Genomic DNA, 18,853 nt, shown 5'->3' on the forward strand with positions numbered 1-18,853 from the left:
CAGGCATAATTTTAGTTTAAATAAAAGATAACTAATGTATAGAAATAAACTCATCTGCAATATAATTTTCTCTACCTCAGCTTGGCTTGTTAACACTTTCCATTTAAACACAGCCTCATCCTAACTAACAGAAGAAAGCAATTTAGTAGTATCTTCAACAACTCCTTTCCCCCACTCCTAAAAATACACACATTAAAGGCACACTAATCAAGCCTAAACCTCTCTTCTGATCATCAAATATGAGTATATATAAATGCATCCTTAGTACCTTTACTTAAATGTGTCAAAGGTATCTTAGATGTTTTAAATGTTTACAATCAATTTGTGATCTTTACCCCCACATATGGTCCTCTCCCTTTGTTCCTCACCTCAGAGTTGCACAACCTCCAAACCTGAAAAACATACTGATCCTACCAAACTCATAAAAGTCCATTAAAAATGTACTTTGTGAATTTCCAATTGACCTATCCTCCCCAGCCACAGTGATAATGTACTTTTAAATGTTCACTTGTATTTGTAAATCTTATTACTTTCAAATTTCTTTCACATCCTCTGACAAACTGGTATGACACACACCTCAAACTTCCGTCTTTTCATATTTGTTTTCATTACTGAGATAGTGAGAATATAGGAAATACAGGCAAAGGAACGAGAGTTTGTAGTGCTAAATAATTTCCCCTTTTTGTTCCTTTTAGGCTAAACATTCAGTTATTTAAAAAATTGAACTGTTCAGTGTTTTAGAATAACTGATTCATTTATCTGCAAACATACCCATATAATTAAAAGCAAGCATGCACTGTTTATAAACTTTCATTTTCTTTTTTTTTTTTTTTTGAAGTGGAGTTTCGCTCTTGTTGACCAGGCTGGAGTGCAACGGCGCAATCTCGGCTCACTGCAACCTCCACCTCCCGGGTTCAAGTGGTTCTCCTGCCACGGCCTCCCGAGTAGCTGGGATTACAGGCATGCACCACCACACCCAGCTAATTATTGTATTTTTTAGTAGAGACAGGGTTTCACCATGTTGGCCAGGCTGGCCTCGAACTCTCAACCTCAGGTGATCCGCCCACCTCAGCCTCCCAAAGTGCTGGGATTACAGGCATGAGCCACCATGCCTGGCCTATTTTTTCTTAATTACATATGTAAACATATATGTTTTCTAAATACATGTATGTATGTATGTATGTATGTATGTATGTATGCCGTATCTGTATTTCTATCTACATGCACACTCAATTTGTTATTCGGAAACTCTATCTACATTTTGATCAGTTCTGTGTTATTAAATAATTGCTCCTATCTTTAAACCAAAATGTAAGATAAAAAATCTGAAAAACAAATGTTTAAGTTAGTGACCATTACATGTAAAAATTAAAATAAAAAATCCTGAAAAACAAATTTAAATTAGTGACCAGAAATGGATTTTTCAGGATTTTTTCATTAGAAATGCATTAAATCAAAATGTTTCTTTCCCTGTGATAGTGTCTCGAACACTAAACTGAGAAATAGTCTTGTGTTTCAAAATATAAGATAGTGATTTTGAGTTTTGTGTGTTGCCAGTAGTAGTATATTGGACCACACTATGGAAGTTTAAAAGAATTTGTAAAATTAAACTGTATAAGGAAAGAGAACAGCTCAAAGACAAGAGGAATCAGGAGCATTCAAACTACTCAAGTTGATAATACTAGTTTATCAGTGTTTGTTCTGAGCATATGAAGTGACACCCAAAGGAACTTAATTTAGTATCTACCTTCAGATATCTAATGCAAAATGACTTGAAGATCCAGGAGCTGAAAAGCATTAAAATTAACACCAACCCTAGTTGCAATTCACCAGTGGAAACTGAGGCACGGCTTTTTAAAAACTTCATAGCTTTTACTTTCAGCTATATATCTTCTTGTGAACCCAGATCCCAAACTCCAAATGTCATTATTTAATGACTCTCCTTCCATCCCAGATACATAAACAGTAATCAACAAACTAAAACAGACAAGACATGTAAAAAATGATCAATATATCTTCGGAAGCATATTAGGTATAATATAGCAGTGTTTACTGAGATAAAATATTTTTAAACCTGTAAAACTGAGACTTCACTGAGTAACACATAAACAGCTATTAAAAACAAACCTTAAACGATAGACATAAAATGAAGATTATGATGTTTTAATTGAGTCCACTGAAAAAGACTTATCCCTGCATAGAAATGGTATTATTAAATTTTCCTGGTACTACTAACAAAACCTTTTTATAAGTTAATAATCCTGCAGGAATTCAGCCATTATAATGTGACATCAGCTTTTAAGTGGCTTCTTTTTGTCTAGCAAGGAGAAGAATACGTCCTTCATTCAGCTTTCACATTTTAACTGCTGACTATAAAATGGTAAATATGTTCTAGTACAGCGATACTGAGAGTATGGTCTGCAAATAGGTGCTGACCACAACAAGTTTATTAGAAGTTCATTATAAGCAAAAAATTGAAAACATTTAGAAATTTTTATAGCAATCTGACAATTTAATGCCTGTTGATTTTAATAGCATGACACTAATACATACATATATACTATTTCCACTGCATTTTACAAAAGTACTAGGTTGTGACAGATTTGTAATTAAAAACTGGCCATTCATCATAGCTAAAGAAGCACCTATTTAAAATCCTTGTTCATTCATCTAACAATCCAGCATATACTGAGCACTGTTCTAGTATAAGGATACGTAAGTGAACAAAACAAATTACTTGCTTTTGTGATTTTTACATTCTAGTGAGGAAAAGAAGACAATAAATGAATAGATAATATGCAAATAAAAAAACGCGTCAGTTAAGGATTAGTGCTATAAAGAAAAAGTGTGGTAAAAATTAAATTAGAAAGTGAAGGGAGTGCTATTTTAGATGGTCTTTCGGGAAGGCCTCTCTGAGGCCTTGACATTTGAGCATGAAGTGAAGGAATGGTCACATGATTCCACAGCAGAACAGCTTTCCAGGAACCGTTATAAAGTAAACTATTGGGAGGACGGTATTCACTATAGAGCATAATATTTAGTCTGGTTGGAGCACACAGGCAGTTAGAGGCAGAACAGGATACTTAAAAGGAAGGAAGAGGCCAGATTATAAGAGTGTTACTAGGATTCAGTTAACCTATCCTCTCCTTAGGGCTCGTGAATTAAATCTAACTGCGTAAGATCTCCTAGAGAATGTGGAGTGATGTGAAATAGCCTGAATTAGACTTTAAACTGATGTGTGACCAGAGTATAGGAGAGTAAAACTGGAAGGGAGACCTAAATAGGAGCAGTGAGGGAGAGCTGAAAATATTTTGCTCAAAGTTTGCAATGAGTCTTAAGTTTTTCACCTTTGGCAACTCAGTGAAATGATGCTGGGTTAGATTAAGTTGGCAGCAATAGGTAGAGAGAAAATGTTAGATATGAAGTGTATTTTGAAAATACCAGGTTGGGCGAGATGGTTCACGCCTGTACTCCCAGCACTTTGGGAGGCTGAGGCGGGTGGATCACTGGAGGTCAGGAGTTCGAGACCAGCCTGGTCAACATGGTGAAACCCCGCTTCTACTAAAAATACAAAAAAAAAAAAAAAATTTGCCAGATGTGCTGATGCACGCCAGTAATCCCAGCTACTTGGGAGGCTGAGGCAGGAGAATCGCTTGATTAGCGATTGAGGTAGAGACTGCAGTGAGCTGAGATCGCACCACTGCACCCCAGTGTTCTAGCCTGTGAGATACAGCAAGACTCCATCTCAAAAAAAAAAAAAAAAAGAAAGAAAAAGAAAAGGAAAGAAAATACCGCTGAAAGAATTTGTTAGATTACAATGAAGGAAATGAGATAAATAGAAAGGGCAAAGATAATTAGAAATATTTTTATTAGTTATGTAAGTGGAAATGTCTAGTAGATACACATTTGGAAGTCATTACCAAAGATACCGGTATTCAGAACCATAAAACTAGATGGAAATTAGAAAAAGGTGGTATTATTTGTGTGTTGTAAACAAAAGATCACCAAGATATTTGTTGATGGAAAAATACAGACAAAATAGCCTTACAGTGTGTATATGCTATCATTTGTGCAAAAGAATGTATTATTTATTTTTACGTGCCAGTCACTCTTGCAAGCAGTATAAACATACTTATTCATATACAACTCACAAATCTACGAAGGAAGTACTATCATTATTAGTCCCTTTTTACATTAAGAGAAAACTGAGGCACAGATCAGCTAAAAGACTTGATGGTTACACAGTAACTGGCAGAGATAGAATTTGACCACAGGCAGTCTTGCTCCATAGTCCCAGCTCTTAAACACCACACCCTATTGCCTCTCACTGCATGTGTATTTGCTATTATTTGCATATAACATGTTTGCAAAAACGTAAGGAACTGGCAACTTTGGTTGTCTTCAAGGAAGCTAATTTGAGGATCGGGGACAGGAGTGAAAGAGTAACATTTCACCATATAAAATTTTACTTTTTTTTTTTTTTTTTTTTTTTTTGTTTGAGACAAGGTCTTGCTCTGTCAACCAGAATAGAGCACAGTGGTGCAATCACAGCTCCCTGCAGCCTCGATCTCCCAGGCTCAAGTGATCCTCTCATCTCAGCCTCCTGAGTAGCTGGGACTACAGCTACCACCATGCCCAGCTAATTAAAAAAAAAAATTTTTTTTTTTTTGTAGAGATGAGGGTCCCACTATATTGCCCAGGTTGGTCTTGAACTCCTGGCCTCAAGTGATCCTCCCACATCAGCCAAAGTGTTGGGATTACAGTGATGAACCATAACGCCTGGCATACTCTGAATTTTAAACCATGTAACTATATTATTTTCCTCTTCATCAATATTTTTAAATAAAAATAATGTCTATGAAATTGGTTTTCACTTTATTCAATTAGGAGTGAATGCATTAAAAAAAATGTCTGAAGATTGAGTCTCAAGATAATTCAGTATTTGCAGTTTAGCTTTCTAAAATCACCAGGACAATGTGATATTCCAGAAAACAAGTGAAGACGGTGTTCCAAAAAGAAAAAAAGGTAGCTGTGTCTTTCCAAAGGAAAAAAAGATGACAACTGGAGCAGCTCACTGATTTGGGCAATAAGAAGGTAACTGCTGACCTCAACAGGAGAGGTAGTGAAGTGGTAGAGACAGAAACCTAATAGAAGACTGAGTGGAGAGAGTGAATATAAATAATTATGAGATTTGCTGTAAAGAAAAGGAGAAAAATGAGACTGAAGCTAGAGGGATGTGAGGAAACAAGGTACAGTGTAATGGTCAGTCTTATGTGTCCAGGCATGGCTAGACTATCATGGTCAATTACTTAATCAAACACTACTTAATCAAACACTAACGCAGGTATCACCTTGAAATAATTTTGTAGATATTTTGTATGATTAACATCTACAATCTCCTTTAAATAAAGGAGATTACCCTCAATAATGTGAGTGGGTATCATGCAATCAGTTGAAAACTTGAGAAAAAACAGAGTTTTCTAGAGAGGAAATGTTTGCCTCAAGGCTGCAACATCAAGTCCTAGGCTGAGCATAATGGCTCACGTCTGTAATCCCAGAGCTTTGGGAGCCAGAGGTGAAAGGATTATGTGAGGTCAGCATTACTTGACGTCAGGAGTTCAAGACCAGCCTGGGTAACATAGCAAGACTCCATCTCTATAAAAAATTTAAAAATTACCCAATCATGGAGACTTGCCCCTGTAGTTTCAGCTACTGGGAAGGCCAAGGTGGGAGGATTACATAAACGCAGGAGTTCAAGATTGCAGTGAGCTATGACTGTGCCACTGTACTTCAGCGTGGGTGACAGCGTGAGATCCTGTCTCTAAAACAAATAAGTAAATAAAATCCTGAGCTTCTAGCCTGCTCCACAGATCTCAGACTCAAGACTGCACGACTCCTGCCTGATTTCCAGCTTGTTGGACTACCCTACAAATCTCCAATTTGCAAGTTCCCACAATTGTGCTGAACCACATCAATGAAATGAAATGTGTGTGTCTGTGTGTGTGTGTGAGAGAGAGACAAAGAGAGAGACAGAGAGACAAAGAGAAAGAGACAGAGACAGAGAGAGACAGAGAGAGATGCAAGAATATCTCTTAGTTCTGTTTCTCTGAGGGAACCGAGAACACAAAGGGTTCCTAAAAGATGGGAGCTGTTAAGAGTATGTTAGCAAAATAGTAACAGTTATCTAATAAAAGGGGTAAATTTTGAAGTAATGAGAGTGAGAACAACTTGAGAGACAAAGGTCTTCAGAAGGTGAAAAGGGTCAGATTCACTGCACAAATACAAGGGGATTGGCCTTACAGGCCACTGTAGTAAGAAAACGGATAGAGGATATGAGTATAACTGCAGCTAGACAGGTAGGTTTAATCCCTGAAGGATTCTCTTTCAACTATCCCGATTAAACAGGCAAGATAATCAGCTAAATGTGAAGACTAGATAGGAAATGTAGCTTTGAGGAGAAAGTATAAAACAATTTTGTTAGGATGTGGAAATAACCCTGGAGTATAATACTCTAAGGGGATTGCTAGGCAGCATTAAGGAACCACTTGGAAAAAAACGTAAAGCCCAGCCCTTATGGTATGTATTTTTCTCCAGCCATTTTCAGCTCCGGTGCAGGTATGGGACAGATGGTTATATGGGGTTTTCCTAGAGAATATGAAAGAGGAAGACAGAAACAAGGAAGTTGATGGTATGAAGGAGGATGTGATTATAATAAAGAATGATAAAATCTAAGTGGGAAAAATAAAGGCAGTGAGGACATGAAGAGTGTGAAGAACATTAAAAATATAGTGTCAAAGTATTTAAAATCACAATTTAAAAAAACAGTAGAGTGGAAACACAGAAGAAAACACTGGAACAAAAGGAGAGTTCAACAGGCAATGGGATGCCTAAAACAAAGACTGAGGACATTGACCTTTTTAATCAATAACCAACAATTCGCATTTCTGTCTTGCTAAACATAAAAATGAAAAGTAAAAAACTGCATTTATATTTAGTTACACCTATTATATCTTTGAAAACTATTATTATACACCCTGGAAATACGTCTGATATAGTGGAACAAACTAGATTTTTTAAGAGAGAGGTGATTATAGTACTTTATTTTTACAATGCTTTTTTTTTTTTTAAAGGGATCTTATGACAAACTACCAGTTTCCAAATGATACAGATTTAACAAATCCATTTATCTCTTAAAAAACCATTTTTCTGGAAAGCAGTGTGGCAGTTCCACAAAGACCTAAAAACAGAACTACCATTCGACCCATCAATCCCATTACTGGGTATATGCCTGATATGGTTTGGCTCTGTGTCTCCACCCAAATCTTACCTTGTATTGTAATCCCCATAATCGCCCCACATGCCAAAGTGGGACCAGGTAGAGGTAACTGGGATCATGGGGGCAGTTTCCCAGATGCTGTTCTCATGATAGTGAGTTCTTTGAATTTTTTTTTACTTTTTGAGAAGGAGTCTCGTTCTGTTGCCCAGACGGGAGTGCAGTGGTGCAATTTTGGCTCACTGCAACCCCCACCTCCCAGCCTCCCTAGTAGCTGAAATTACAGGTGCCCGCCACAGCCCAGCTAATTTTTGTATTTTTAGTAGAGACGGGGCTTTCACCATGTTGGCCAGGCTGGTCTCGAATGATCTGCCCTCCTTGACCTCTAAAAGTGCTAGCATTACAGGTGCGAGCCATCGCACCCAGCCGATAGTGAGTTCTCACGAGATCTGATGGGATGTGTGTGTGTGTGTGTGTGTGTGTGTGTGTCTGTGTGTGTGTGTGTGTGTGTTTGAGATGGAGTCTCGCTGTGTCATTAAGGCTGTGAGTGCAGTGGTGCGATCTCAGCTCACTGCAACCTCCACCCTCTGGGTTCAAGTGATTCTCTGCCTCAGCCTCCAGAGTAGCTGGAATTACAGGTGCACGCCACCATGTCCAGCTAGGTTATTTTTATTTTTTCTTTTTGAGATGGAGTCTTGCTCTATCACCCAGGCTAGAGTGCAGTGGTGAGATCTTGACTCACTGCAACCTCCACCTCCCAGGTTCAAGTGATTCTTCTGCCTCAGCCTTGTAGCTGGGATTACAGGACACACCACCACGCCTGGCTAATTTTGTATTTTTAGTAGAGATGGGTTTTATCATGTTGGCCAGGCTAGTCTCAAACTCCTGACCTGAAGTAATCTACCTGTCTCGGCCTCCCAAAGTGCTGGGATTGCAGGCATGAGCCACTGCACCTGGCCTGATACCTGATGGTTTTATACGCCTCTGGCATTTCCCCTGCTTGCACTCATTCCCATACTGCTGCCCTGTGAAGAATGTGCCTGCTTCTCCTTTGCCTTCCGCCATGATTCTAAGTTTCCTGAGGCTTCCCCAGCAATGCAGAACTGTGTGTCAATTAAATCTCTTGCCTTTATGAATTACCCAGTCTTGGGGAATTCTTTATAACAGTATGAAAACAGACTAACACAATACTCAAAGGAATATAAATCATTCTATCATAAAGCCACATGCATGCGTATGTTCACTGCAGCACTATGCATAATAGTAAAGACATGGAATCAATCTTAATGCCCAGCAATGGTAGACTGGTTAAAGAAAATGTGGTCCATATACAACATGGAAGGCTCTGCAGCCATAAAAAACAAGATCATGTCTTTTGCAGGGACATGGATGGAGCTGGAGGCCATTATCCTTAGCAAACTAATGCAGGAAAACCAAATACCTCATGTTCTCACTTATAAGTGGGAGCTAAATGATGAGAACACATGAACACACAGACAGAAACAACAGACAGTGGGGTCTAACAGAGGTGGGAGGTCTGGAGGAGCGAGAGAGTCAGGAAATGTAACTAATGGGTACTAGGCTTAATACCTGGGTGACAAAATAATCTGTACAAGTCCCTGTGACATGAGCTTACCTATATAACAAACCTGCACATGTACCCCTGAACGTCAAATAAAAGTTAAAAAAACACTTTTCATCCATATTCAACAAACTCAGAAAAAACATGCAATCCCTAACCACAATATAAGAATATATGAACATGGACAGCAGGAGGATGAGCAGAGACCATTAAAAATCAAAGAAAGGGTAGAAAAAGCATGACAACCATATCTCTAAGAAAAATGAGCACTGGGCGTGCAGTGGGGGGCATACCTATAATCCCAGCACTTTGGGAGGCCAAGGTGGGAGGAAGGCTTGAGCCCAGGAATTTCAACCAGACTAGGCAACACAGTAAAACCTCTTCTCTACAAAAAAAAAAAATAATAAATAATAAAAAAATAAATTAAAAAAAAAGAAAGAAAAGGAAAATTAGCCAGGTGTGGTGGCACATACCTGTAGTCCCAGCTTCAAGAGGCTAAGGCAGGAGGATTAATTTAGCCCAGGAGGTTGAGGCTGCAGTGAGTTGTAATCATGCAATTGCACCCCAGCCTGGGTGACAGAGCAAGACCCTGTCTCGAAAATAAAAATAAGCTATTTTGCTCGGTAGAATCCAGACACCATCAGGTATTAGAAGTAGTAGGTTCCATAGAAGATGAAGTGTGTTATGGTCTGAAACTAGGAATATCATCTCAAAGTCTGTATAATAAGCAATTAAATCCCCAACTCTCTACTCCAAGCCAGGCAGTCAAGAAATTCCTTTATGACCATTCATTTTGGAAGTCCAGACATTTATCTTCTCAAGAAAATAAACCAGAAATCCAGAGTCATTAGACATATACATGTGATTATGTTTGGTTTGTGTGAATGCCCTGAGTGTTTCTTCATTCTACCCAACTCCAAAAGAGCAGACAGCAGTCAAGCTTAAGTGGACTGGAAGATCCTTCTGCAGAGGCTGAATTTCTCCAGGGAAGACAATTATCACTACCAACATTTGAGGGTCTATAAAAAAAATACTAACTGACCACCAGACTGCTCGATAGTGATGTCACCAATCTGGAAGCCAGAGTCAATGTCCCACCATGACAGAGGTGCACACACACACACCCCTCTGCCATTGAGCTTTTTAGTATCTCACTATCAACAATGACTACAGAGCCAAGAAACACATATTTGAGGAAAATATCCAATATGAAAGACAGTTTAAAAAGCAGAGAATAAGAAGAAGAAAGGTTAGGACTGAGAGCAGAAGAAAACCTCAGAGAAATAATTAATATCATCAAAGAAAAGGTACCTACGAAACATAGAATGTTTAAAAAAGGGAGACTTCGGCCAGGTGTTGTGGCTCACGCCTGTAATCCCAGCACTTTGGGGAGGCCGAGGCGGGCAGATCACCTGAGGTCAGGAGTTTGAGACCAACCTGGCCAAAATGGTGAAACCATATCTCTACTAAAACTACAAAAATTAGCCAGGCATGGTGATACATGCCTGTAATCTCAGCTACTCAGGAGGTTGAGGTGGGAGAATCCCTTGAACCCAGGAGGCGTAGGTCATAGTGAGCCGAGATCATGCCACCGTACTCCAGACTCCATCTCAAAAAAAAAAAAGATGACTTGGAAAATAAGAAAGAACTCTTAGAAATGTAAAAGGATACTCAAAATTAAGTTTAATAAACACGAGGTAATACAACGGACAGAAAGGACAAAGAAATGGAAAATAAACATACGTAACAGTGTATCATTACAAAATTTCAGGATACCATCAAGAAATTTCATTAACAAACAAACAAACAAACAAAAAATCGCAAAGCTTCCAAAGACAAGAAACAGGATCACAACCAGAAGTCTAAAATTAGCATTAGACTTCTCAATGGCAATGTTGGAAACTAGAAACAAATTCTTAGAAAAATAATTTTCAATTATGAAATTTATATTAGGTCAAACTATTAAGCAAGAAGCTACAACATATTTTTCAGGCATGTAAAGTCTCAAATACATATTTCCCGAATTCCCTTTTTCTCAAGAAACTATCAGAAAATATGCTACACAAAAAGGAGAGAACAAATTAAGAAGAAAACAAAAGATGATAGAGGATCTAAAAAACAAAGACAAAAAATTCAAACAGCAGAAATATAATTAAAGAGCATATAAATTTTAGAAAATAAGGCATGATTTTAAAAAATTAAAAGCAAAAAAAGTCAAAAAATTGATTAGAACACTTGTTTAAAAATAAAACAAGCTTCACAAGTACACATGACAAAGAAACTTAAAATAACAACAAGTTATGGTATAGTCATAAGATGGGACCATTATAGAGAATTTTTATTTTTGTACTTTTCTCTTTTTCTGAATTCTCTATAAGTAGTATATGTAATTTTATATATACTGAAAATATTCTAGTGTACAATACGAAAACGAAAAATATGTTCAAAAATTTTTCAAGTTAACTGCCCTCTTTATAACCAAACCAAATAAGCTTTGCTGTTCTCTATATTAAAATCACAAGGATATGAAGAGACACTTCTCAAAGAACACATTTATGCAGCCAACAGACACAGGAAAAAATGCTCATCATCACCGGCCATCAGAGAAATGCAAATCAAAACCACAATAAGATACCATCTCACACCAGTTAGAATGGCGAGCATTAAAAAGTCGGGAAACAACAGATGCTAGAGAGGGGGTGTAGAGACATAGGAACGCTTTTACACTGCTGGTAGGAGTGTAAACTAGTTCAACCATTGTGGAAGACAGTGTGGCGATTCCTCAAGGATCCACAACTAGAAACACCATTTGACCCAGCCATCCCATTACTGGGTATATACCCAAAGGATTATAAATCATGTTACTATAAAGACACACGCACACATATGTTTATTGTGGCACCATTCACAATAGTAAAGACTTGGAACCAACCCAAATGTCCATCAATAATAGGCTGGATTAAGAAAATGTGGCACATATAAACCATGGAATACTTTGCAGTCATAAAAAAGGATGAATTCATGTCCTTTGCAGGGACATGGATGCAGCTGGAAACCATCATTCTGAGCAAACTACCACAAGGAGAGAAAACCAAACACCGCATGTTCTCACTCATAGGTGGGAACTGAACAATGAGAACACTTGGACACAGGGCGGGGAATGTCACACCCCGGGGCCTGTCGTGGGGTCAGGGGCAGGGGGAGGGATAGCATTAGGAGAAATATCTAATGTAAATGACGAGTTAACGGGTGCAGCAAACCAACATGGCACATGTATACCTATGTAACAAACCTGCACGTTGTACACACGTACTCTAGAACTTAAAGTACAATTTAAAAAGTATAATTTAAAAAAATCACAACATTGGGCTAGGCATGGTTGCTCAAGTCTGTAATCCCAACACTTTGAGAGGCTGAGGTGGGCGGATTGCCAGAGGTCAGGAGATCGAGACTAGCCTGGTTAACATGATGAAACCCCATCTCTCCTAAAAATACAAAAATTAGCCGGGTGTGATAGCGCATGCCTGTGGTCCCAGCTACTCAGGAGGCTTAGGGAAGAGAATCGCTTGAATCAGGAGAGGGAGGTTGCAGTGAGTTGAGATTGTGCAACTGCACTCCAGCCTGGGCAACACAGCAAGACTCCATCTCGAAAACAACAATAACAACAAAAAACAACATTAGACAATTACTGAGTGACTGATGTATGTTACATATTTAACATACATTATTTCATCTATATGACTCAGGAAACAAAAGATAAATTATTTCATTTAAGCTTCCCAATACTACTGTGAGAAAGGACTATTAGTACCTATGCTATAGAGATGAAAGGCAAAGGAGTTACATAATTTGTCCAAAGTCACCAAGTTAATAAATTCAAGATACGTAATGCTTATAAAGTAATTTTAAAAATCCTTGTTTCTTTATAAAAACTGGCTGCCAAAAGAAAGCTAATTTTCAGAACCAATGATAGAATGTAAAAGAGAATAATCTAAGAAAAATGACAGTTCTTTAGTTAGAAAATTTCAAAAGTTATTCTAGACCTAAATATACAGATTCAAAAAAGTAAACACATTTTAAAGTTATACTTTATTTTATGGGTACAACTACATGATACAGTGGTATTTACAGATTTGGCCAACTATTGGGCATTAATCCCATGAGAACATCAGAGGTCTATTGTATACAAACCCTAGAAAATTGAATAAAGGTTTTATATCTGGAGGAGAGGTGAAAACCACAACAGTGAAAAAGTAAAGACAAAGTAAAAGTACAAAGCAATGAAAAGGTCAAACTCTAGAAGAATTTTGAAAAATGAATATAAAAAATGTAAATACAAAAAGAGCAATTATTTATACTACATGGTCTATTCTTTGATAATACCAGATTGCCCTAAAATTTTCACATCTTAACCACAGAAACCAGAAATAATCTGTGTGGTTAAAAATTATAAAATAATTATTGAATTTAATAAACAGAATATGGGTCCTGAGAGCCAAAGATAAGTAAAATGAAAATGCAGGATGAGTGTGGTAGTAATCCCAGCACTTTCAGAGGCCGTGGTATGCAAACTGCTTGAGTTCAGGAGTTCGAGACCGTGAACAACATGGTGAAATCCCAACTCTACAAAAACTACAAAAAAATTAGCCGAGTGTGGTGGTATGCACCTGTGGTCCCAGCTACTCGGGATGCTGAGGTGGAAGGATTGCTTGAGCCTGGGAAGTGGGGTTTGCAGTGAAATAAAACGATGCCACTGCACTGCAGCCTGGGCAACAGAGTGAGAATCAGAAAATAAACATGCATTACAAAAAGCAAAAGAAAAGAAAATGCAAGCTGTTCGTTTTCTTAACAGTGGCTCTTGAAAGTTTATCTACTAGTTTATTTCTGATTTCCCCCATGTCTGCCATGTCTTATTACTTTTTATTAAAACAGAATAAGCAAATCAATAAATTCTGAGTAAAACCATAAATGAAGGGAAATATTGGTAAATACTATTATCCTTTTTTGTCATTAAAGAATAATAGAATAATAGCAGCAGTTTACTAAATGCCAAGCATTGTCCCAAGCACTCCTAATCTCTTCTTTCCCACTTTGCAAATAAAGAGAGTAAGACCAGCTATGTTAAGGACTTGTCCAAGGTTATCCAACTAGTAAAAGGCAGAGACAAATATGAATTCAGACAGTCACTCCAGAACCCATTCTATCAACCACAGTATTACATGGTTTCAGCAACTGAAGGCCAAATAAAAAGACTTCAATTTTCTGAGGCAAAATTATTTTCAGCCTCTGATTATAAATTAAAGCAATTTCGTATGTCATTTCTTTCCTCAGAGGAAAAGTCCGGAGATGGTGACTCTGTAAGAAATGTTAATCAATAATGAACCATATGTCACTATAAAATCAACCATAAGGTATAAAGAAATGTTTATCCCTCAGGAGTCTGAGAGTGACTTATTGATAAGCACTGATGAAGACTGGCCTCGTGATGATCTTGACCACATTTTCTAATTTTTTCCCAAATTCATTTTAGGAGGGAAAAAAGAGAATAGAATCAATCATCATGTCATCATTAATACAAATTTTGTATTTTAACTCCCCTTTGTTCAAATTAGAATTTTCTCTTTAGAAGTCAGAGGTAGCCAGCATTAATATATTTGTAACATCACAGAAAATTATGTGAGAAAGTAACAAAAAATTAAAACATTAACCAACATTACTCATCCTGAATGTTGTCCTCTAACAAAAATTTGAAGTCAACAAGTTGTAAAGTATTGGTGTACATTTTAAAAGCAAATGCCTAAAAATAAACATAATCCTGAAAAGCAATTGAGAGTAAAATTATCTTCATAATACCAAACAACAAAGTGGTAAAACAAAGAAAATCTTATCTATTTTTGACCTTAAAAAGAAAATATTCCCTCAAAAAATAAAAATGTCATCAAATTTGAAAAAAAAAGTTCCCAGTCTCCAGACTGTAAATCCACCAAAATAATTATGACACAATGCTTCTTACGTAAATTAAATCCACAAACTGTACTACTATGTCCAACTGAGATAGCTATTTCAAATAAAAATAAGGGCACTTAGTTATAAAGATCAATAGTTAATAAAAACTATACTTTAATGTAAAGCTTCTTTATTAAAATGGGTCAAATAACTAGGACAGTATGTTTGAAAATTCCAACGAAGGGATAAAATATAAAATTTAATTGTTAACAGTCTCTTTCAATTTAATGGTAAAATGTATTCTAAAAAGAGAGTTTACCTCCAATGGAAAAATAAGAATATACTTATGCATGTGGAATAAACAGACATAAAGAACTACATAATGATAAAAAAAACTTTTAATAAAAATGTAGTGAAAGTATACAATTAAATGCAATGCATAAACACTGACAATAGGGACACATATTTAATTCATAACAAGAAAATGGGGTATTTGGAAAACAGATTAAAAATACTACTGATAAGACCACTCTGATGACTTATGAAGCTCTGGAACTCATCACATCTGTACCCTACAAAATAACTAACCTGATGGTCTCTCTTCTCAGCTAAGATATAAGCAATGTCAAGGAGCATTTTATTCCAAAGCCGATAATCATATCTGGCCATAACTGCCTTGTAACTGTCCATGCACATAGTCTTTGAAGCAGAGGATTAAATGTTCCTGCCCATTTTATCTAGTCCCCAAGACTTGTCCTGCAAAGTGAATAAAAATGATTATCTTTTAATCTATTCCTCGTACATATACCATTAAAAATAAGAAGAGGGCACAGATGAGAACAAAATGTCCTTGAAAAGATAGATAACTGTTGTCCAGCCTGGAATTAAGTTCTCAGCAAGCCCTCTGTGCTTTGTTGAAGGGTAGGTGACTGCTATGTCTCACATTTTATACAAATGAGCCTTGGAAGATATGACCATTAATTAGTGTAGACACATGGGAATTACAGTAATACTTTAAAGTAAATTGAGAGAACTGAAAAGTCAGTTTTATCCTTTGAAAATCTGGTATAAACATATGTTGTTTACTTTGCTTTTCGATATCTGATTTTGGAAAATAATTTCAAATTTAAATAGGCTACATGATGATATTAATATAAAAAGAACACAGCTGAAAACAAAATCACATTCATGAAGTAGTTTTAAAAGTTATGATGAACACAGGTGGACTGTGGAAAAGAGACACAGAAAGGCAATGGGGGGAAGCAGGAGACACTCAATTCAAAAGGAATAGGAAGAAAGCCATAATGAAAATATATTTAAACATATATAAGATTAGCAGATGGAGATAACCAAAGAGATAAGTGTAGAGAAAACAATACAATGAAAGTTACTAAAAATGAACAAATGAAAAGGAGAACTGAAATGGACCATCATAAAGGCAGTAAAATACAGTAATACTGCATTTACATGGCAGTGAAGGACAAATGCAAATGACTTAAAGTACATTGTTCACAAAACAATGTTTTAAGAGTCAAAATATTGTGCATATTTCTATAATACAGCACTCCTCTTATGTTCTTAAATGGCATACAATTAATCTTTTAAACAGAATGCACACAAGTTTCTAGATTAAAGAAAGGTAGCTTGCCCCTACAGAGAAGCCAAAGATTGTGCTCTATCTGGAGATCTGTAAACTAATTTTTGTGTCTTCTTATTTTAAACGGTCATTTCACAATACTATCAGCCCTCAATTAACTTGTTGCTTCTCCTTCTCTCTTGGCCTTGGGAAACCCAGATAATAACTTCTGTATCAAAGTAAATTCGTTAATTTTTATGACAGCAAAATTGGTTATTTACAAGCAATTTCTACTTTAAGTTTTGTTTTTTGTTTTTTTTCCAAATTGCTGAATTTCCTATGCATGTGACAACCAGGTAAATGGGCATTACTGTGCACAGAAAGAAGAAAGTAAGATAAAAAGGAATAGAAAACAGAAAGAAAAGAAAAAAAGCAAGGACCAAATGCAGAGGATACTATTAAAGGCTGTGGAATTAGAAAAAAAATATATAACATTATATAACTGTTTGAATAATAAACAGTATTTTTACAGTAACTTTTTAAGAAGATACTCTCAAAACACAGTATAAACTGTATCTGATGTATGTTCTACATAGGTATTTTTCAACAAATTATATTTTTAATATTTTGAAAACAGATAAAATTGGGTAAAATATCTCCTTCTCTTCCTAATAATGAGAAAAGAATACTCTCAGAAAAAACAAACTGTGCTTCATGTTTATTTGGTTCAGACTGTAACCAACAGAATAATAAACACTAATATTAGTTAATATGAATTAACTGAGTAAGGGAAAAATGAGAATTGGGAAAAAAGAATGTAAAAACATACAGATGACTCCAATTATTATCTTATTGGCTTTGGGCAACAGGTTAAGCCAAAAACAAAAAAAACAAAAAAAACAAAATTTTAAAGCAGACATCTGCAATGTGTAGTTCCCAAATCACCAGCAACAACATTGCCTAGGAACTTCTTGCCCAGCAATCTGTTTCAACAAGCTCTGTAGGTGATTCTGGTGTGTGCTAAAGTTTGAAGAACAGTGCTTTAAATAAATAAGATAAACGAGAAATTACATGCAAAATAAAATGTAATTAATGAGTCTAAATCTGGTTTGTCATGATAATAAGTAAGATGAATATAGGCAAAGTTACTGCTACTAAAAAAGATGTACTTTGGGATTATTTAAACATACAATTATGAACACTCAACGAGTATACACACACACTCCATTATGAATGAAAAAAAATAGTCATTTTAGGTAGGCACAGTTAAAGCAGTGAAGGAAAAATAGAACTGCTAAAATAAGAAAATTACCTCGTTACTGAAAGTCAAGAAAAAAATGAATATAGTTGGTTGACAAGTTGTCATGATACTTCTAAAATAAAGCAAAAGTGAAAACTAATCTGTTAGTTCTTCAAATTATCTACAGCCTACCTTAAGCACTGATTTTAAATACGTTAATATTTGAGTATGTTTAAGTTATTATAGCACTAGGAATAGAAGAATGTTTGTTGCCCTAATGGATGGAATTGTTTCAAATATATAAACAAGTATTTACCCACTTATCTATAATAATAATGAGCAATAAAACAATGTAATTATGTAATTAAAAAAACAGAATAAATTTGGAATTTCAACTATTATTACTTGGGTTTTCCAAAGAATTTGGCCTAGTGGTCTCTTAAAATTTCTTCAGTTATAAATAAGGATGTACATTAGTAACTAAACATTCAGACAGCCATTTGATGACACTGGCCAGAAAATTTCAATTTTCATTCTTGAGGTTATCAAATGCCAGTTATCAAAACAGGCATAAATTTTAACAAAAACTATTCAAATGAAAGTTTTATTCTAATTAAAGTTTTAATTAAATCTTATTCTCATTAAGTTTTTAATCAGAATAAAACATATTCAACAAAACTAAATGAAAAGGAAATAAAATGTTGATTACTTACCAGCCAGGGTACTTGTATGCCTAAAAGCTCTGACCTGGGAGTCTGACAAACCCGTCAAAAGGGAGATTACTGTGTCCATCATATACTCATCATAAATTATGCTATACTGACACTGTCGAATCAGGACTCCAATAAATTCACAAAAGTTTGAACGAAATTTTTTCCACTGAGGTCCAGGCATGGTAAGAGGATAATCACCACTGTCCTAAAAGAGAGAAAAGGAACATATTAAGCATGTCATATTATAGCAGTTTGATCAAAGCTTTTTTTTTCCCTTCCTACCTACATAGGAACCCTTTTTTGCAAAGTCATTACAGAAAGAAATAGGTGACTTTCATAGTACATTTGATTGCTTCATCTTTATTTGGTTTTGATCTGCCACAACTAAGTAATTCTTAAAGTACTCAAAATTACTATTTTAGAAACAGCATCCACTTTATCGTTCTAAGCCTTCCATTGAAAATAATAGTCTGGTTTGTTGTATTTGGATCTTAGCTGAGATAATTTGAAATAGTAAAAAAAA

At 35.9% G+C, this 18,853-nt stretch overlaps 1 protein-coding gene across 6 annotated transcripts in view; it reads right to left on the reverse strand.

The window, feature by feature from the left end:
• STAG1 (stromal antigen 1) overlaps window positions 1–18,853 on the reverse strand; it is a 398,006-nt gene that overhangs the window by 154,274 nt on the left and 224,879 nt on the right. For 5 of the 6 annotated variants that reach the window (XM_050779584.1, XM_050779585.1, XM_050779588.1 and 2 more), the window contains one exon: window positions 18,331–18,535. In XM_050779584.1, coding sequence (XP_050635541.1) covers window positions 18,331–18,535 — 205 coding nt within the window. Of the gene's footprint in view, window positions 1–15,389; window positions 18,287–18,330; window positions 18,536–18,853 lie in introns of those variants that run through there. The other variant, XM_050779590.1, reaches the window with a different exon arrangement.

This window comes from Macaca thibetana, chromosome 2 (assembly GCF_024542745.1).
Source record: "Macaca thibetana thibetana isolate TM-01 chromosome 2, ASM2454274v1, whole genome shotgun sequence".
Lineage (NCBI taxonomy): Eukaryota > Metazoa > Chordata > Mammalia > Primates > Cercopithecidae > Macaca > Macaca thibetana.